We start from the raw sequence: 21,661 nt of genomic DNA, 5'->3' as shown, positions 1-21,661 counted from the left end.
TAGCGGCCCACCCCCTTTCCTAATGGGTTCTGTACTTTACTATTTATTATTTACTATTTACAACATTTACTTCACTACATTTCTAATGAAAAATGTACTTTTTACTCCAGACCTTTTCCCTGACACCCAAAAGTACTCATTACATTTTGAATGCGTTGCTTAGCAGGACAGGAAAATGGTCCAATTCACCCACTTATGAAACCTTCCTGGTCATCCTTAATCCTTTGTAAATGGATGTCCGAGTGTTAGTGTGTGCCCCTGGCTATCTAAAAATAAAAAGTAAAATAATTTTAAAAATGATGTCAATGGTGCCGTCTGGTTTGCTTAATACAAGGAATATGAAATGATTTATACCTTTACTTTTGATAATTAAGTATATTTAAAGCTATACTTTTAGAATTTTACTCAAGTAGTATTTTACTGGGTGACTTTCACCTTTACTGGAGTCCTGTTCTATTAATGGACAGTGTCTTTATGTCTACTGGAGTCCTGTTCTATTAATGGACAGTATCTCTACTTTCCTCAAGTAAGACAATTGAGTTATTTTTCCACAACTGCTGGTAAGGCAGGAGGGATAGGGGTTAAGGTTGGGGTGGTTAAGGTTATGGTTGGAGGTTAAGGTTATGGTTGGAGGTTAAGGTTATGGTTGGGGGGGGGGGGGGTAGAGGTGGTTAGGGTTATTGTATAAGCATTGTGAATGATCATTCCATGACGCTTGCATGAGAAATAAAAAATAAACACAATCATTCAGGATCAACCAAAGTTTATTCAAACACATTTTATGTAAAAGTTAATTATTTACATAAAGATTTGATTTATGACAAAAAAGCTCAGATTTGGACTAATGTTGAAGTAAACTATTGCTACCAAGTCATCTGAATCATGTTCAAAATGTTATTCAACTTTTCAGTCTGATTAAATAAACAGAATTATACAATATCTTCAATATAAGCACAGGTTATTAAGAACATTGAATTTATTTTCATTAACATTTTAAGTAGTGAATGTCATTATACTGCAATGTCTTGCCTCTCAAACCTAATTGAATCCTCTAACCAGAGTTTGGTGCGATGGTCATTAAAAACATAAAACAATAGCAGTGCATAATATCATATATGATACGAACTGAGCTCTAGTAACTAGCCTTGTAGAACAGACTTCAATAGAACTATTACAGAATTCTCTTCTAGAACTTAGATTGGAGTCAGTTCTGTCTGTTGTCCCGGTCCTCCTCCATCATACTGCCAATCTGATGCTATACAACTTATAGGTTACTGCTAGCCTGCTGCCAGTCAGGATGGACAGTTACTCACCCTAACATGCTGCCAGTCAGGATGGATAGTTACTCACCCTAACATGCTGCCAGTCAGGATGGATAGTTACTCACCCTAACTTGCTGCCAGTCAGGATGGACAGTTACTCACCCTAACATGCTGCCAGTCAGGATGGATAGTTACTCACCCTAACATGCTGCCAGTCAGGCTGGATAGTTACTCACCCTAACATGCTGCCAGTCAGGCTGGATAGTTACTCACCCTAACATGCTGCCAGTCAGGCTGGATAGTTACTCACCCTAACATGATGCCCACCAGCCTCTAGATGTGCAGATGACTTCAATTTTAAAAATAATCCCAATCTGAAACACTATCCACTAAAATAGCATTTCATCAGATGATGAATTAGCTATTACAATGTACGCTCTCTCTCTCAAAAAAAGCACATTGTACACTTAACTTTTCTCCAATAAAAACTATGAATGACTTATTGCTTCAACTATTGTCTTCTCTAGTATCGCAGAACCAGGGTACACAGTCAGATACACCCTGAGTCCACATGGACAACAAACATGGATTTGATTATTAGACTAATAGACTATAGTGCAATTACAAACTCCATGAAATAATTTCCCCCTTGCGGTTAGAGGCCAGCCAGCAGCCGGATGGTTGCCAGTTTCAATAACGGACCGACCAGAAGAATCTGTCGGGAAGTCAACTGGAAGGTTGCTGGTATCAAATCCTACCACTACATGCCATTGTGCCCTTGAGCAAGGCACTTAACCCCACACAACAACAGCTCCCTGGACGCACAGTGTAGCCCCTGCACCTCTCCAATACCTGTATATAGAATGTGTTTCTTCCAGAGGAGTTGGGTTAAAAGCACAAGTCAAATTTTGGTTGGACCTTGTGTGCAATTGACTCCTCTACACCTTCCTCTGTCCTCAAGTGGTTGAAGACTCCTCTTCACTAGTGGTTGAAGACTCCTCCTGAACTAGGCTTTGGCGGTATACCGTATATATCATATCTGAAACTATTTCTTTGAAGTATTTCCAATACATTTTAATATTTGTAGATTGTTTTAAATTAAATAACTGTAGTCAACTTGTGCAATACATTAAGAGATAAAGCAGATTGCATTCTTCATTTCAACTCACACATTTTACATTATGAAGCTTACCATAGTCCCCCAGAACAGCTGACCCAGTCACCTGTTTGTTTGTAAACAGCACAACATGAGAAAGTGGGAGCAGGTGAGTCCAGCTGTGTATTGACAGGGGTCACGTTTTATATCCAAAGTCTTTTTTGCTTCAATATAGTGATCAGGACCGTGCAACTATAGTTTTCCTTCACAGAAAATACATTTGTGCAACACATCAGGCCGAAAATAGCTTAATTTTCATCAGATGACAACAGAAGTGTAATGATATGTCTGACAGCCACAAAAGTAAATGAACCTACAATGAAAAGCAAGGTATTTCTTGCGAAAACGATGCATGGCCAACATTTCTAATGTTTAGGCCTACCATAGGAAGAATGTAGGCAGCTACATTTCCTAATGTCTTACATTCAACAGGAGAAAAATAGTCTGGCTACACCGAGAAAAGTAGAGCGCAGCCTGCCGATAGACGGTATCAGTCAGAGCGCAGCCTGCCGATAGACGGTATCAGTCAGAGCGCTGCCTGCCGATAGACGGTATCAGTCAGAGCGCTGCCTGCCGATAGACGGTATCAGTCAGAGCGCTGCCTGCCGATAGACGGTATCAGTCAGAGCGCTGCCTGCCGATAGACGGTATCAGTCAGAGCGCTGCCTGCCGATAGACGGTATCAGTCAGAGCGCTGCCTGCCGATAGACGGTATCAGTCAGAGCGCTGCCTGCCGATAGACGGTATCAGTCAGAGCGCTGCCTGCCGATAGACGGTATCAGTCAGAGCGCTGCCTGCCGATAGACGGTATCAGTCAGAGCGCTGCCTGCCGATAGACGGTATCAGTCAGAGCGCTGCCTGCCGATAGACGGTATCAGTCAGAGCGCTGCCTGCCGACAGAAGGCCTGGTCCTGAATTATGAGTTTAGAAGTGCAACTGAAGCACAAAATTAGTCTGATGCCGAGCAGAAATGACAATAAGAAGCATTTTAGGAATGTGTTTACAACACTCACAAAGATATTTCTAATGCATTTTCTATTTTTCCTGATTGAAAAATGCTGAATTAACTTGCTAGCTATCTATGTGGCTAAATGAATAAGGTAAGGGGGGCATCATATTGTGTTTGCTTTCTGCCATGATTAAGTTGTCAAAGCCCTTTGGATCAGTTCTGTACAGCTGCCACTGCCCTCTCTTGATTTCCTTTCATTTTTTCTCCTCTCGTCTGCTCCACCCCCACCTTCTAAGCAGAGCAGGCAGGCCCGTTGCCCTAGCGACTCCAGACTCCACACAAATACAGCATGTAGACATCGTGCTCCAGAGTCAGTACTGTTCATTTGCACAATGTCTCTCGTTCACATGCATTTGTAAATGTAAAAACTCACCAAAAATTACATTCGGTAGTGCCTACCTATATACGTAGAATTTTATGCGCTGGACTGCCTTTCTTTGCAATTAACTTATTTTTGTCTGCGCTCGTTAGCATATTTAGGTAGCAGCCTCCATGCCATTACTTGTGCTAATTTTGTTAGCATTCTACTAATAAGACGCCCAATGCGATTTTTTGGGTGCCCACTTGTGTACTAAACCGGTAATACTGTAAATCCCGGGATAAGAGGACGGTCTGATATGAAAATATGGATATCGCCCATTCCTAGTGTGAGCTGATCATATACGACAGCCAACCCTCCAGCGTCACAGCAAACCCCAATGTGTTCCAGGAATGGATTAAAGGTAACATCTCAATATCCTTCTCACCCTAGCCCTCCGAACCAGCAACAGGCTCCTACACTTCTCACCCTAGCCCTCCGAACCAGCAACAGGCTCCTACACTTCTCACCCTAGCCCTCCGAACCAGCAACAGGCTCCTACACTTCTCACCCTAGCCCTCCGAACCAGCAACAGGCTCCTACACTTCTCTGCCTAGAGCTCAGAAATAAGGAAGGTTCTGAAATCAACATGTATCAGACAGACATACCTTCTGATGTCCAATACAACTCAACCAAACTAACTCTATACACACCTCCGTGGATTTAGTAACAGACAAAGTCAAGTACTCAAGTCAAAGTGGGCAGAATATTATATATTCATCAAAAACAACAATACATCTTTGACAGTATCCGTAATGTCTGGTTCTATTCAAGGCCAAGATGCTGATTGGTCAGACTCACCCTGTGCTCCATGCAGCTCAACACAACCGATTATTGATTTCATTACATTTGATTGCTTCTTTAGTCAGTTAGAATGGGTTTGAAAATGATAAGGTTCTGGTCAAATAGAGAGACCGGGCAGGTCTGTCTCTCCTAACATCAGGTATAGTCTACAGTAGAACTTTGACAGGTCATAAACTCCTATGGATCCTATAAGTAATGGGGTCCCTTTGGTGACGAACCCTAAAGCCTCTAGAATGCATTACCTACATCTTTATGTTACATTCAACACAATAAATAGCAACAACTCAGTTAACACGTATTAACATCAGGAGCTAAAAAAATTAAATAAAGTTCAATCAAAAGCAAATTGGGCTGAGTGGAATAAATGAATGAGATTTAGTGTGCAAAGTCGAGGAGTGATCTTGAAGAACGAATCATTCCTTTGATGGTTGAATGAATAGAAGGCAAGCTGGTTCATCTCAAACCAGAGCCATTATACAGGTTGTAAAGTATGGCTATATACACTGAATGTACAAAACATTAGGAACACCTACTCTTTCCATGACAGACTGACCAGGTGAAAGCTATGATCCCTTATTGATGTCACTTGTTAAATCCACTTCAATCAGTGTAGATGAAGGGGAGGAGACAGGTTTAAGAAGGACTTTTAAGCCTTGTGTATGTCATTCAGAGGGTGAATGGGCAAGACAAAATCTTTAAGTGCCTTTGAACGGGGTATGGTAGTAGGTGTCTTTGAACGGGGTATGGTAGTAGGTGCCTTTGAACAGGGTATGGTAGTAGGTGCCAGTTGAACGGGGTATGGTAGTAGGTGCCAGAAGCAGTGGTTTGTGTCAAGAACCGCAACGCTGCTGAGTTTCACACGTGTATCAAGATTGGTCCACCACCCAAAGGACATGCAGACGAATTGACACAATTGTGGGAAGCATTGGAGTCAACAGCCAGCATCGCTGTGGAAAGCTTTGGACACCTTGTAGAGTCCATGCCGTGCCAAATTGAGGGTGTTCTGAGAGCTAAAGGGGGTGGAACGCCATATCAGGATGGTGTCCTTAATGTTTTGTAAACTGTAGCTGTGAGATAGGAGACCCTGTTATATCATTCATTGTTGCCTCGGCCTTATTACGTACCTGTTGAAGGCCTAGATCAGGGGTGTCAAACTCATTCCACGTAAGGTCGAGTGTCTGCAGGTTTTTGGTTTTTGGTTTTTCCTTTCAATTAAGACCTAGACACCCAGGTGAGGTGAGTTCCTTATTAAATAGTACAAGTGTGGAGCGGAAACCCAGACACTCGCCCCTCCCTGGAATGAGTTTCACACATGGCTGAGATAAAGCATATCTAACCAAGTACTACCATTAGATAGATAGCTTGGGTCCCAGTACTACCATTAGATAGATAGCTTGGGTCCCAGAAACATCATTTGTTTCTAAGACCATGTTGTTTGAGTATAATTTTTGGGTACTTTGGGATAAGTTGAAATAATGTTCATAAGGGCACAAAAGCCTTTCTGAAACAGATTTCTGAACAAAAAGTCAGCCTCTAATTCTATTGGAAGAAACTGTTTAGAGTGGGTGGGTGGTAGCTCATGGTGCCGGTCGACTGGTCAGGGTATACGGAGGTCTGGGGTCCAGAGATGAGCTCCAGTTACGTCATCTCGGAGGCGGTTTCCTCCCCCAAGCAGAGCCTCTTCTGTGGGCTAGTTATTTAACTTAGCAGCCTGCTCCTTCTGGGCCTTCTCCTTCTCTTGCAGCTTCTCCTCCTTCTGCAGCATCACCATGATTTCTGCTACCTGGCTGGTGTTGATGTCAATGTCCTCCTTGTCAATCAACTCCACCAACTAGAATAACACACACAACGAGACACACATTGGGTTAGCGTTCATTTGTTGTCACCACCTGTCTGTCTTTCATTCAGCTGATTGGCTGAGAAGACACAGCCAGAGGTCCCAACACATACCTTGATGACATCGTCAATGTCAATCTTCCCGTCCTTGTTGTCATCGAGAGCGTCAGCGATGCTCTGCAGCTTGTGCTCTGGAATGTTCTGGATCTGCCTCATGACAGTGATGAGCTCGTTGATACTGATCAGGTTCTCCCTAAAGGTAAACAGAAGGCTACATACAGGAGGCATGTTACTGGCTCACACAGGTCACATGGTGGGGGAGGAGGAGCCAACGCTGTTGCCATGCAGGATCAAAAGTCCCAGATCAGAGCACACCAATCAGATCAAATCACATGACATTTTAGGGAATATTTTATCAGTGAAGTGCAATGAAGAACAAGCTCAAATGAAAAAAATATTAAAAAGCCTTTCCTAGGAATTGCATCTTTTGCGAAAAATCATATCTAGAAAATGATTGATCTTTAATTTAGCAAATGAGAGTTATCATTATTGTGAATAAAAAAAGCAGTACCCTTAATAAATAATGTTGAGGTGTATTATGATAGTCACTATATAGAAACAGTTTAAATGACATATGGACTATACTAGTGGTTCTCAACCGGTGCAGCACACATTCCATTCCTTTACTTTAGATTGGTGTGTATTGTTGTGAAATTGTTAGACTTTACTGCAATGTTGGAGCTAGAAACACAAGCATTTCACTACACCCACAATAACATCTGCTAAACATGTGTATGTGACCAGTAAAATGTAATTTGAGGTGTGCTGCTTGAGGAACTCAGGTGTGCTGCAAAACTTTTCCTAATCTTGACAAATTTTTTGAACCCTCACTTTTAAACATGTAAAGTTGACTTGGGAGCACTAGAGTTGGTCAGATAACACATTCAATGGTTACACATAGTTCCATCTGTATAGTTGGTTCCAGTCCAGTGTGCTCAGGCTGTTGTTACATGTATCACCTGAGGGGTGCGCATCAACAGCAAAGTCATTTGTATCATTTTACTTTTGTCTATAAAAACAGTTAGCACAACTAAGTCTGATAGGGTTTAGTCATTTATTTCTTAATATATGGCTCTGGGCTTAGCTATACCACGGCCTCTGCTCTAGAAACAAACAGAGTGGCTTCGTGTCCATGGTTGCACCTTTACAATACAGAAAACCACTCCTCTGTAGCCCAAACTGTTCAAAACTAAAACATTTTACCAGAGCTAAAAAAAAAAAGATCCATATTATTTGGGGAGAAGATTTGCGGGTCGCTCTTCAAGGGGCGGGTGTCATTGCAAATGAAGCCTTTCCAGTGTAGTTTGATGGACTAAATGGTTGAAACTCCAACACATTGTTAACGTCTGACAAGCCGCAGATAAATGAGGTCGCAGCTTTTACCAACATTTAGCTTAACTTTTAGCAACTCCATATTTCTCAATGAATAATCGGAATAGTAAGAACAATTTAAATGTGTTAGCATCTGATCCTAGAAAAAAAAAAGGTTTCTTGTTTTGATTGTTTTGGGAAGGCCTCAGTGTCAGAATGGTAAAACTATTGTTAGTCTGTCTGCTTGTTTAAATAAGGGTTAGGTTTAACTCTAACCCAGACTGGCTTCTCAGGAAGTCTACATTAGAACAGACACCATCAATAACAACATAGTGATGATGCATGTTTGTCATTTCAAATGAAGAATGACTTTAAAAGGTCAAAGAACAGAGACGTACTAAAAGACCCCATGCTTCTCCTTAAAGGAAATACACCATTTTAAAATGGAGACAGCCCTTAATGGCGCTGCCCATGCTGTCACAGGAGCTGCTATTATGAAGAGTTCAGTATTGGGGCGGCAGGGTAGCCTAGTGGTTAGAGCATTGGACTAGGAACCGGAAGGTTGCAAGTTCAAATCCCCGAGCTGACAAGGTACAAATCTGTCCTTCTGCCCCTGAACAGGCAGTTAACCCACTGTTCCTAGGCCATCATTGAAAATAAGAATTTGTTCTTAACTGACTTGCCTAGTAAAATAAAGGTTACATTTTTTTAAAGTATAAAGCCCCACCCCAGTGAAATGAATGGACCTGTTCCATCAGATTGAACCAGGCACAACTGCTGAGGGCAGAGAGCCCTGCTCAGATGGAACAGTAAACTGTGCCACTAAGCAGGGTTTCAGGTAGCCGGTATTAGACGGCATTTGGACGCTATTTTTGTTTTTAGGAAAGCCGATAACGGTAAGGGAACATTATTATTTAGTCTCGTCATCGATGTAAATACATTTGACCTGTCATGCTTATTAGTCTCTAGGTTCATTTGCATAATTGAACAGAATTAAATTGGTGTGTGTATATTCGTTATGTAACTTATTTGTGACTCGTTTCAGTAAGGTAGGCGTATGATGGACGTCACTACTTCACAGGAGAGGCATATTAACTTTTTGTTTGTTTGTTGCAGAAATGCCTTCTGGGACATGTGAACTTTCAAGTGCCTTAATAACAAACTTGTATGTCATATGTAAATACGAATACAATTGTTAAGTTACGAGCATGGTTGGTTTAGACAGGAACTTTCCCGCTAGCCATGATTGGCTGAGATAATGGATGGACATAGCGAGACATGAGTTCGGATTGGTCTGCCATGTAACATACTTCTGTCTATAACATGAGCTGTTCTCAGTAAGTGTGGATACTTGCTACCGCAGCTTTTTTGAAAGATGTAACGTTAACCGTGGAGAATGCAAAGTGATGCTACTGCTCTCAACAACAATGCTGCCCTGAATTCCCTGACTTAGGTAAAAGCGTTTTCATTGAACCATCTTCCGATGACAGCGATTGGGAAGAAACGACGATCAATAGCGTTGTTGTCGCGGAAGAAGTTGACCATGTTTTGAAATCAGTAGAATGCCTGGTGGAAGCAGAGTATGATAAGGAGATAAATAGAATTCTGCCGATTGATTACAAATGCAGAGGGAGTGGAAAAGAAAACAAGGCTGTAGTATAAAACTTCTGTCTCCGGATTACATCTTCAAACTATGGGCAACTATGGCATCCGCGACAGAGAAGGAGAAAGATTGGATGATTATGGCATTGCACACGGTCAGTGTGAACCAGAGTGACTGGACACAATGGGCAAAGCAAGCTGTACAAACAAAATGAAAACGACACAGGGCACACAAGGCATCATATTAGCATCTCATGCTAGTTGATGATAATCCTAGTCATATTAGCAACCCATGCTAGTTGATGATATCCCTAGTCATATTAGCATCTCATGCTAGTTGATGATAATCCTAGTCATATTAGCATCCCGTGTTAGTTAATGATAATCCTAGTCATATGAAATCAAATGTATTTATATAGCCCTTCTTACATCAGCTGATATCTCAAAGTGCTGTACAGAAATCCAGCCTAAAACCCCAAACAGGTGTAGAAGCACGGTGGCTAGGAAAAACTCCCTAGAAAGGCCAAAACATAGGAAGAAACCTAGAGAGGAACCAGGCTATGAGCATTTCATGCTAGTTGTTGCATATTAGATCTACCCTCTTTCTAAATTTCTAACTGATATTGTCATCCCCTTCACATGAAACCGCTGGCTTTTGACAACAGTGTGGCGTGTATCCTACTGCCTTGTGCGTATTGCTGCATTTATACTATGAAGAAAAAATAGTTTACCAACATTTTAAACTAAAGGTTCTGATCTGTTGTATCAGACTCATTGCTTTACACATTGTTGCATCTTCGACTTGCATGTTCTGTTAAAGTGGATTGCAATAATCTGACACACCGTCAACAACCCTGTCACCCAGACAAACTGTCAACAACCACTCTCCATCAAATGTCAAATGAACATTCTCCAATTTTCAAACTAGCCTAGTTTTTGTTGAAGGCATATTAAGTGATATTTCTTTGGAGGCATGTGTTTTTAGCGAGAGCGAACACATTTCAGCATGTGAATAAGACTCCTAATCCATTACTCCAAATGCTACCTAACTATACGTTAACACCGGTCACATGACGTCCATATCCTGTTCCAGTCTGATCGAACAGAGTGGTTCTATGACGACACTGCTGATTTCTTACCCAATAGGAGGAGTGGATGGTCTGTCCATCTGTCCGTCGAGGACCACCTTGTCCTGCTCCAGCTCTGTGATGATCTTGCCTATCCTACTGATCATCCTGTTGACCCTCTTAGAGAGCCGCTGAGAGGCCTTACTCTCCTGCACGGCCTTCTCCTGGCCAGTCTTAGATAACTCCTTCTTTATCTCCTTTAAGTCCTGGACAAAAACACACATCCCCCGTCAGTAGTGATGAGATCCCACCCGACCCCCCCATCAGTAGTGATGAGATCCCACCCGACCCCCCCATCAGTAGTGATGAGATCCCACCCGACCCCCCCCGTCAGTAGTGATGAGATCCCACCCGACCCCCCCCGTCAGTAGTGATGAGATCCCACCCGACCCCCCCCGTCAGTAGTGATGAGATCCCACCCGACCCCCCCCGTCAGTAGTGATGAGATCCCACCCGACCCCCCCCGTCAGTAGTGATGAGATCCCACCCGACCCCCCCCGTCAGTAGTGATGAGATCCCACCCGACCCCCCCCGTCAGTAGTGATGAGATCTCACCCGACCCCCCCCGTCAGTAGTGATGAGATCCCACCCGACCCCCCCCCCCCGTCAGTAGTGATGAGATCCCACCCGACCCCCCCGTCAGTAGTGATGAGATCCCACCCGACCCCCCGTCAGTAGTGATGAGATCCCACCCGACCCCCCCGTCAGTAGTGATGAGATCCCACCCGACCCCCCCGTCAGTAGTGATGAGATCCCACCTTACCTCGCTGTACTCCTGCACGTCATCTTTCAGGTCCTCTAGCTCCTCCTTTTCCAGAGTGAGTAACTTCTTCTGTTCCTTCAGCTGGGTACATGCATCACTCAACATGTCTATCTCTTCCTTAGTGATCTCCTCTCCCTGTAGGGGACAATATATACTAGATTATTATTAGTTTGGTACAGGACAATATATAGGACACGTGCCTGTGCGTTACCCTGACGCCCTCTAGGACAGGTGCCTGCCTGCGCGTTACCCTGACGCCCTCTAGGCGTCATGACGCCCTCTAGGACAGGTGCCTGCCTGCGCGTTACCCTGACGCCCTCTAGGCGTCATGACGCCCTCTAGGACAGGTGCCTGCCTGCGCGTTACCCTGACGCCCTCTAGGCGTCATGACGCCCTCTAGGACAGGTGCCTGCCTGCGCGTTACCCCGACGCCCTCTAGGCGTCATGACGCCCTCTAGGACAGGTGCCTGCCTGCGCGTTACCCCGACGCCCTCTAGGCGTCATGACGCCCTCTAGGACAGGTGCCTGCCTGCGCGTTACCCCGACGCCCTCTAGGCGTCATGACGCCCTCTAGGACAGGTGCCTGCCTGCGCGTTACCCCGACGCCCTCTAGGCGTCATGACGCCCTCTAGGACAGGTGCCTGCCTGCGCGTTACCCCGACGCCCTCTAGGACAGGTGCCTGCCTGCGCGTTACCCCGACGCCCTCTAGGACAGGTGCCTGCCTGCGCGTTACCCCGACGCCCTCTAGGACAGGTGCCTGCCTGCGCGTTACCCCGACGCCCTCTAGGACAGGTGCCTGCCTGCGCGTTACCCCGACGCCCTCTAGGACAGGTGCCTGCGCGTTACCCCGACGCCCTCTAGGACAGGTGCCTGCGCGTTACCCCGACGCCCTCTAGGACAGGTGCCTGCGCGTTACCCCGACGCCCTCTAGGACAGGTGCCTGCGCGTTACCCCGACGCCCTCTAGGACAGGTGCCTGCGCGTTACCCCGACGCCCTCTAGGACAGGTGCCTGCGCGTTACCCCGACGCCCTCTAGGACAGGTGCCTGCGCGTTACCCCGACGCCCTCTAGGACAGGTGCCTGCGCGTTACCCCGACGCCCTCTAGGACAGGTGCCTGCGCGTTACCCCGACGCCCTCTAGGACAGGTGCCTGCGCGTTACCCTGACGCCCTCTAGGACAGGTGCCTGCGCGTTACCCTGACGCCCTCTAGGACAGGTGCCTGCGCGTTACCCTGACGCCCTCTAGGACAGGTGCCTGCGCGTTACCCTGACGCCCTCTAGGACAGGTGCCTGCGCGTTACCCTGACGCCCTCTAGGACAGGACCCTGCGCGTTACCCTGACGCCCTCTAGGACAGGTGCCTGCGCGTTACCCTGACGCCCTCTAGGACAGGTGCCTGCGCGTTACCCTGACGCCCTCTAGGACAGGTGCCTGCGCGTTACCCTGACGCCCTCTAGGACAGGTGCCTGCGCGTTACCCTGACGCCCTCTAGGACAGGTGCCTGCGCGTTACCCTGACGCCCTCTAGGACAGGTGCAGGTGCGTTACCCTGACGCCCTCTAGGACAGGTGCAGGTGTGTTACCTTGATGCCCTCTAGGACAGGTGTCTGTGCGTTACCTTGATGCCCTCTAGGACAGGCGCTGTGTCTCGTAGTGTCTCTGAGTGTACAGCCATGTCCACACTAGTGAGGGGGTATTCTGTCCTCTCTGCTGCGTCCGCCAGCCTCTCCATCTCTCGGTCCTTGTTATCCTGACGTATCGCTGCCTCCTCCTGCAGCGTGGCTTCCAGCTTGGTCTTGTTGTCCACCTGGGAAAGCTCCATCTCAGCCACCTTAACCTGGGCCTCCTTAGCCTGGAGAGAGAGAGACACCACCAAGTCATATAAACCTCTAACTGACCCCGGGACTCTAACCCCGGGACTCTAACCCCGGGACTCTAACCCCGGGACTCTAACCCCGGGACTCTAACCCCGGGACTCTAACCCCGGGACTCTAACCCCGGGACTCTAACCCCGGGACTCTAACCCCGGGACTCTAACCCCGGGACTCTAACCCCGGGACTCTAACCCCGGGACTCTAACCCCGGGACTCTAACCCCGGGACTCTAACCCCGGGACTCTAACCCCGGGACTCTAACCCCGGGACTCTAACCCCGGGACTCTAACCCCGGGACTCTAACCCCGGGACTCTAACCCCGGGACTCTAACCCCGGGACTCTAACCCCGGGACTCTAACCCCGGGACTCTAACCCCGGGACTCTAACCCCGGGACTCTAACCCCGGGACTCTAACCCCGGGACTCTAACCCCGGGACTCTAACCCCGGGACTCTAACCCCGGGACTCTAACCCCGGGACTCTAACCCGGGACTCTAACCCCGGGACTCTAACCCCGGGACTCTAACCCCGGGACTCTAACCCCGGGACTCTAACCCCGGGACTCTAACCCCGGGACTCTAACCCCGGGACTCTAACCCCGGGACTCTAACCCCGGGACTCTAACCCCGGGACTCTAACCCCGGGACTCTAACCCCGGGACTCTAACCCCGGGACTCTGAAATGGAGGGCGCTACACCTTGATTCCACAGTAGTATACCAACCCTATAAAATAGTTTGTACCAGTATTTCCAGGTGGAACTATACTCATACATACCACTATGTCAGGCAGATTCTGCAGGGTGGTCTTGAGCTGGTCTGCAGGAGAGAGAGTATCCGGGAGGAACATGGCTCTGGAGAGGAGGAGGAGTGAGGTGGGGATGTGCTGGTTCAGGTGCAGCTCCAACCACTGGAGAAGAGGAACACACACATACACCTTACTACTCACCAACTCACGACCCCAGGTTACATCTAATCACAGTGAAGAAGAAGTCTTGTGGTTTACCAGGTTACATCTAATCACAGTGAAGAAGAAGTCTTGTGGTTTACCAGGTTACATCTAAATCACAGTGAAGAAGTCTTCTGGTTAAAGTGTTTAGTAGGTTTAATGTAGGCTGTCTCAGTCTCTCCACCATTAGGACACTGATATGTTAATATATAATAATAATAATAATAATAATAATAATAATAATAATATGGGTGTTTTTTACCTGCTGGAGCTGTTCTCTCAGCCTCTCCTCTGTGACTCCCAGAGCTCTCATCCCTCTGACTCGACAGGCTGCCTGGAGCTCATTCACACTCAGAGTGTCCACCCCCTCTTCAGCTATCAACTGTACTGACAGACAGAACAGTATTCAGTAGTATTGATTCAACACGGACGACAGATTATTTATGTTCTTCATTCAGGTGAGTGATTAGGGTTAAAAAGGTCAGGGTGTCTAATGTCTGACCTTGTTGTCACCACAGATAGCTCACATTTTACTTTTCATTTATATTTAACCTTTATTTAACTAGGCAAGTCGGTTAAGAACAAACTCTTATTTTACAATGATGGCCTACCCCAGCCAACTAACTAACTCTGGGCCAATTGTGCGTCGCCCTATGGGACTCCCAATCACAGCCAGTTGTGATACGGCCTGGAATCGAGCCAGGGTCTGTAGTGACGCTTCTAGCACTTAGATGCAGTGCCTTAAACCGCTGCGCCACTCGGGAGCCCAAGGTCGTAGGTTGAGGTCAGGGGTCAGAGATTACGGATGGCTCGTAGCTTCATGATCACACAGACACTTATTTTTTGACTTGCCTAGTTAAATAAAGGTTCAATAAAAAGTATACGTTGGAAGGCTTAGGGGTTAAAGGTCAGGGGTTACAAATCTTGCCGTCAGAGAGGATGGCTCATAGCTTCATGATGAGTTGAAAGGGTTAGGGGTGAAAGGTCAGGGGTTAAAGGTCAGGGGTTACAGACCTTGCCGTCAGCACGGATGGCTCACAGCTTCATGAGGAGTTGAAAGGGTTAGGGGTTAAAGGTCAGGGGTTACAGACCTTGTCGTCAGCGCGGATGGCTCGTAGCTTCATGATGAGTTGAAAGCGAAGGAAGTTGTTGGTTCCTATAGACTGTAGCTCCAACAGACGACACAGAGCAACCAGCTGAGGACGAGTCAGGTTGTCCAGAGTCAACTCATCCTCAAACAGCTTAGAGAACCTGATGATCTGCTCATTACTGGGACGCTCCCCTGAGTCACGGATCTAAAGGGGAAGAGACCGAGACACAGGGGGAGGGGGCAGAGAAGGTTAGGGAGAAATTTGGAAACAGAGACAGGGGGGGGGACAGAGATAGGGAGACAGGGGGGGACAGAGACCGAGACCGGGGGGGACAGAGACCGAGACCGGGGGGGACAGAGACCGAGACAGGGGGGGACAGAGACCGAGACAGGGGGGGACAGAGACCGAGACAGGGGGGGACAGAGACCGAGACAGGGGGGGACAGAGATCAAGACAGGGGGGGACAGAGATCAAGACAGGGGGGCAGAGACAGACAGGGAGACAGATTTTATGGAGACGGGGGACAGAGGCGCTTTGACTGTAGCGATAGATGGATGGTACCTTCTGAAAGAAGGTAGAGAACTCCTCAGTGACGTTTCCCTTGGCAACCTTGTTCCTCAGAGCGATCTCCTCTACAGTGTCCTGGAGGAATTTAGCCATCTCCAGCTTCACACGCAGCTCCGTCTTCAGCCTCTCCTCCTGGAACAAGCACACACATTAGATCAGGGAGGGCTAAGGTCAGCGGCAGGGCTAGATTAAAGGGGAGATCAGAGATGTGGCGAGGAACCTAAAGAAGGCTATGGCTGGTGTGACGACCCTCCCACTTTGTCTTGACGAATTCTCTCTTTGCTCTTCTTTTCCTTAATAGGATGTTGGTGGGCGGAGCCGGGAGGGTTGTCAGTGAAATGGGACACACCTGGGCTCGGGTATATCTTTAGCTCCATCTTTGTAGTGACTGGGTGTATTGATACACCATCCAAAGTGTAATTAATAACTTCACCCTGCTCAAAGGGATATTCAATGTCTGCTTTTAAAATGTTTACCCATCTACCAATAGCTGCCCTTCTTTGTGAGGCATTGGAAAACCTCCCTGGTCTTTGAATCTGTTTGAAATTCCCTGCTGGACTGAGGGTCCTTACAGATAATTGTATACGTGGGGTACAGAGATCAGGTAGTCATTCAGAAATCATGTTCAACACTATTATTGCACACTGAGTCCATGCAACTTATTATGTGACTTGTTAAGCACATTTTTACTCCTGAACTTATTTAGGCTTGACATAACCAAGGGGTTGAATACTTGAACATGAAAAGCTGAAATGTCTTGTGTCAATTCATTTGTAAAAAATATAATTCCACTTTGGCATTATGGCGGATTGTGTGTAGGCCAGTGACACAACATCTACATTTAATTGATGTTTAAAAAGGCTGTAACAACCAAATGTGGGAGAAAGGTCCAGGGGTGTGGATACTTTCTGAATGCAGTGAGGTCAGTGTTCCGGAAATGAACATTTATACTGTGGATAAATTGGATTCTGGGGGGGGGGGGGGGGGGGGGGGCAGGGTCATCGCTTGAAGCAGCCATTCTACACACAATGATTCTCTGACAACGAACTACAGTCTCATGGCTGTTTAACTAGGAAGGCCCACTTTCTTAAATTCCCCATGAGGTGGGCCAAGCAGAGAGCAGGAAATCGACCTCACTCCTCCCTAAAGTTTGTTGTAGCTTTTTAAAAACACGTGATCACCCCCAAATCCGTCGCTGAGGGAGAATAACCATACATGGAACTCATTTGGAAGCCGTTTCCTACATGTTCTTTAACGTGACCTGAACAACGATTGAGAAATTGTTAAAATCCAGAACGTTCCTTTAAGATAAGGGTTAAGGAGGAGGTCCTACCTTCTTGGACTGCGTCTCAAAGGTTGAGGGCAGCATGTTGGGGAAGAGCTTCAGTGCCACAGGAAGCAGGAACTCCATGAATGGCACAATGATGAACACCAGGAAGGGAAGGAGTCGAAAGACATCGGCACAAGTTCTTAGGAACTGAGGAGGAAAATAGACATTATTTAGTTAAAAGCAGTTTCTGTATTTATTTATTATGGATCCACGTTACTCTTCCTGCGGTCTGGAAAAATGTTAAAACATCACAATACTCCAACAAAAATCCATCAGTTTAAGCTAGATATGTCCACCAATAGCAGCCTGCCACATCAGCAGAGGAAAGTGGCAGAGTTACAGCGCTAGGGATGAACACCAGTAACCGGGATCCATCTGCAAAAATACGACTCCAGTTTGCCAAATTGCACCTGGATTATCATCAAGACTCTTGGAAGAATGATGATTCAAAATTACCACTTTTTGCACGACATGGGTCCCATTATGCCTGATGAAACACTGCCTTCCAGAGTAAGAACCTCATACCAACGGTCAAGCATGGTGGTGGTGGTGGGATGGTTTGGGGTCAGCGTGGTGGTGGGATGGTTTGGGGTCAGCGTGGTGGTGGGATGGTTTGGGGTCAGCGTGGTGGTGGGATGGTTTGGGGTCAGCGTGGTGGTGGGATGGTTTGGGGTCAGCGTGGTGGTGGTGGTGGGATGGTTTGGGGTCAGCGTGGTGGTGGTGGTGGGATGGTTTGGGGTCAGCGTGGTGGTGGTAGTGGGATGGTTTGGGGTCAGCATGGTGGTGGTGGTAGTGGGATGGTTTGGGGTCAGCATGGTGGTGGTAGTGGGATGGTTTGGGGTCAGCATGGTGGTGGTGGTAGTGGGATGGTTTGGGGTCAGCATGGTGGTGGTAGTGGGATGGTTTGGGGTCAGCATGGTGGTGGTAGTGGGATGGTTTGGGGTCAGCATGGTGGTGGTAGTGGGATGGTTTGGGGTCAGCATGGTGGTGGTAGTGGGATGGTTTGGGGTCAGCATGGTGGTGGTGGTAGTGGGATGGTTTGGGGTCAGCATGGTGGTGGTGGTAGTGGGATGGTTTGGGGTCAGCATGGTGGTGGTGGTAGTGGGATGGTTTGGGGTCAGCATGGTGGTGGTGGTAGTGGGATGGTTTGGGGTCAGCATGGTGGTGGTGGTAGTGGGATGGTTTGGGGTCAGCGTGGTGGTGGTAGTGGGATGGTTTGGGGTCAGCGTGGTGGTGGTAGTGGGATGGTTTGGGGTCAGCGTGGTGGTGGTAGTGGGATGGTTTGGGGTCAGCGTGGTGGTGGTAGTGGGATGGATTGGGGTCAGCGTGGTGGTGGTAGTGGGATGGTTTGGGGTCAGCGTGGTGGTGGTAGTGGGATGGTTTGGGGTCAGCGTGGTGGTGGTAGTGGGATGGTTTGGGGTCAGCATGGTGGTGGTAGTGGGATGGTTTGGGGTCAGCATGGTGGTGGTGGTAGTGGGATGGTTTGGGGTCAGCATGGTGGTGGTGGTAGTGGGATGGTTTGGGGTCAGCATGGTGGTGGTGGGATGGTTTGGGGTCAGCATGGTGGTGGTGGGATGGTTTGGGGTCAGCATGGTGGTGGTGGTAGTGGGATGGTTTGGGGTCAGCATGGTGGTGGTGGTAGTGGGATGGTTTGGGGTCAGCATGGTGGTGGTAGTGGGATGGTTTGGGGTCAGCATGGTGGTGGTAGTGGGATGGTTTGGGGTCAGCATGGTGGTGGTAGTGGGATGGTTTGGGGTCAGCATGGTGGTGGTAGTGGGATGGTTTGGGGTCAGCATGGTGGTGGTAGTGGGATGGTTTGGGGTCAGCATGGTGGTGGTAGTGGGATGGTTTGGGGTCAGCATGGTGGTGGTAGTGGGATGGTTTGGGGTCAGCATGGTGGTGGTAGTGGGATGGTTTGGGGTCAGCATGGTGGTGGTAGTGGGATGGTTTGGGGTCAGCATGGTGGTGGTAGTGGGATGGATTGGGGTCAGCATGGTGGGTGGTAGTGGGATGGTTTGGGGTCAGCATGGTGGTGGTGGTAGTGGGATGGTTTGGGGTCAGCATGGTGGTGGTAGTGGGATGGTTTGGGGTCAGCATGGTGGTGGTGGTAGTGGGATGGTTTGGGGTCAGCATGGTGGTGGTGGTAGTGGGATGGTTTGGGGTCAGCATGGTGGTGGTGGTAGTGGGATGGTTTGGGGTCAGCATGGTGGTGGTGGTAGTGGGATGGTTTGGGGTCAGCATGGTGGTGGTGGTGGTGGTAGTGGGATGGTTTGGGGTCAGCATGGTGGTGGTGGTGGTAGTGGGATGGTTTGGGGTCAGCATGGTGGTGGTGGTGGTAGTGGGATGGTTTGGGGTCAGCATGGTGGTGGTGGTGGTAGTGGGATGGTTTGGGGTCAGCATGGTGGTGGTGGTGGTAGTGGGATGGTTTGGGGTCAGCATGGTGGTGGTGGTGGTAGTGGGATGGTTTGGGGTCAGCATGGATGGTGATGGTGGTGGTAGTGGGATGGTTTGGGGTCAGCATGGATAGTGGTGGTGGTGGTAGTGGGATGGTTTGGGGTCAGCATGGTGGTGGTAGTGGGATGGTTTGGGGTCAGCATGGATGGTGATGGTGGTGGTAGTGGGATGGTTTGGGGTCAGCATGGATAGTGGTGGTGGTGGTAGTGGGATGGTTTGGGGTCAGCATGGTGGTGGTAGTGGGATGGTTTGGGGTCAGCATGGTGGTGGTGGTGGTGGTAGTGGGATGGTTTGGGGTCAGCATGGTGGTGGTGGTGGTAGTGGGATGGTTTGGGGTCAGCATGGTGGTGGTGGTGGTAGTGGGATGGTTTGGGGTCAGCATGGTGGTGGTGGTAGTGGGATGGTTTGGGGTCAGCATGGTGGTGGTGGTGGTGGTAGTAGTGTGATGGTTTGGGGTCAGCATGGTGGTGGTGGTGGTGGTAGTGGGATGGTTTGGGGTCAGCATGGTGGTGGTGGTAGTGGGATGGTTTGGGGTCAGCATGGTGGTGGTGGTAGTGGGATGGTTTGGGGTCAGCATGGTGGTGGTGGTGGTAGTGGGATGGTTTGGGGTCAGCATGGTGGTGGTGGTGGTAGTGGGATGGTTCGGGGTCAGCATGGTGGTGGTGGTAGTGGGATGGTTTGGGGTCAGCATGGTGGTGGTGGTGGTGGTAGTGGGATGGTTTGGGGTCAGCATGGTGGTGGTGGTGGTGGTGGTAGTGGGATGGTTTGGGGTCAGCATGGTGGTGGTGGTGGTGGTAGTAGTGGGATGGTTTGGGGTCAGCATGGTGGTGGTGGTAGTGGGGGTAGTGGGATGGTTTGGGGTCAGCATGGTGGTGGTGGTGGTAGTGGGATGGTTTGGGGTCAGCATGGTGGTGGTGGTGGTAGTGGGATGGTTTGGGGTCAGCATGGTGGTGGTGGTAGTGGGATGGTTTGGGGTCAGCATGGTGGTGGTGGTAGTGTGATGGTTTGGGGTCAGCATGGTGGTGGTAGTGTGATGGTTTGGGGTCAGCATGGTGGTGGTAGTGTGATGGTTTGGGGTCAGCATGGTGGTGGCGGTAGTGTGATGGTTTGGGGTCAGCATGGTGGTGGTGGTAGTGGGATGGTTTGGGTCAGCATGGTGGTGGTGGTAGTGGGATGGTTTGGGGTCAGCATGGTGGTGGTGGTGGTAGTGGGATGGTTTGGGGTCAGCATGGATGGTGATGGTGGTGGTAGTGGGATGGTTTGGGGTCAGCATGGTGGTGGTAGTGGGATGGTTTGGGGTCAGCATGGTGGTGGTGGTGGTGGTAGTGGGATGGTTTGGGGTCAGCATGGTGGTGGTGGTGGTGGTGGTAGTGGGATGGTTTGGGGTCAGCATGGTGGTGGTGGTGGTAGTGGGATGGTTTGGGGTCAGCATGGTGGTGGTGGTGGTAGTGGGATGGTTTGGGGTCAGCATGGTGGTGGTGGTGGTAGTGTGATGGTTTGGGGTCAGCATGGTGGTGGTGGTGGTGGTAGTGGGATGGTTTGGGGTCAGCATGGTGGTGGTGGTAGTGGGATGGTTTGGGGTCAGCATGGTGGTGGTGGTGGTAGTGGGATGGTTTGGGGTCAGCATGGTGGTGGTGGTGGTAGTGGGATGGTTTGGGGTCAGCATGGTGGTGGTGGGATGGTTTGGGGTCAGCATGGTGGTGGTGGGATGGTTTGGGGTCAGCATGGTGGTGGTGGTGGTGGTAGTGGGATGGTTTGGGGTCAGCATGGTGGTGGTGGTGGTGGTAGTGGGATGGTTTGGGGTCAGCATGGTGGTGGTGGTGGTGGTAGTGGGATGGTTTGGGGTCAGCATGGTGGTGGTGGGATGGTTTGGGGTCAGCATGGTGGTGGTGGGATGGTTTGGGGTCAGCATGGTGGTGGTGGTGGTGGTAGTGGGATGGTTTGGGGTCAGCATGGTGGTGGTGGTGGTGGTAGTAGTGGGATGGTTTGGGGTCAGCATGGTGGTGGTGGTAGTGGGGGTAGTGGGATGGTTTGGGGTCAGCATGGTGGTGGTGGTGGTAGTGGGATGGTTTGGGGTCAGCATGGTGGTGGTGGTGGTAGTGGGATGGTTTG

At 48.8% G+C, this 21,661-nt stretch overlaps 1 protein-coding gene across 4 annotated transcripts in view; it reads right to left on the bottom strand.

The window, feature by feature from the left end:
• Positions 1-746: 746 nt before the first annotated feature.
• Positions 747-21,661, bottom strand: part of letm1 (leucine zipper-EF-hand containing transmembrane protein 1) — a 33,545-nt gene continuing 12,630 nt past the window's right edge. For 2 of the 4 annotated variants that reach the window (XM_031787617.1, XM_031787616.1), the window contains exons 4-13: positions 17,099-17,242; positions 15,760-15,897; positions 15,199-15,402; positions 14,370-14,489; positions 13,937-14,068; positions 12,906-13,139; positions 11,289-11,423; positions 10,538-10,731; positions 6,540-6,696; positions 747-6,420 (exon numbers count right to left, since the gene is read on the bottom strand). In XM_031787617.1, coding sequence (XP_031643477.1) covers positions 6,280-6,420; positions 6,540-6,696; positions 10,538-10,731; positions 11,289-11,423; positions 12,906-13,139; positions 13,937-14,068; positions 14,370-14,489; positions 15,199-15,402; positions 15,760-15,897; positions 17,099-17,242 — 1,599 coding nt within the window. In that variant the 3' untranslated portion in view covers positions 747-6,279. The remainder of the gene's footprint in view (positions 6,421-6,539; positions 6,697-10,537; positions 10,732-11,288; positions 11,424-12,905; positions 13,140-13,936; positions 14,069-14,369; positions 14,490-15,198; positions 15,403-15,759; positions 15,898-17,098; positions 17,243-21,661) is intronic. The other 2 variants (XM_031787619.1, XM_031787618.1) reach the window with 1 other exon arrangement.

This window comes from Oncorhynchus kisutch, linkage group LG14, assembly GCF_002021735.2.
Source record: "Oncorhynchus kisutch isolate 150728-3 linkage group LG14, Okis_V2, whole genome shotgun sequence".
Lineage (NCBI taxonomy): Eukaryota > Metazoa > Chordata > Actinopteri > Salmoniformes > Salmonidae > Oncorhynchus > Oncorhynchus kisutch.
The sequence above is the reverse complement of the archived record's forward strand: the minus strand, read 5'-3'. Positions and strand labels throughout refer to the sequence as shown.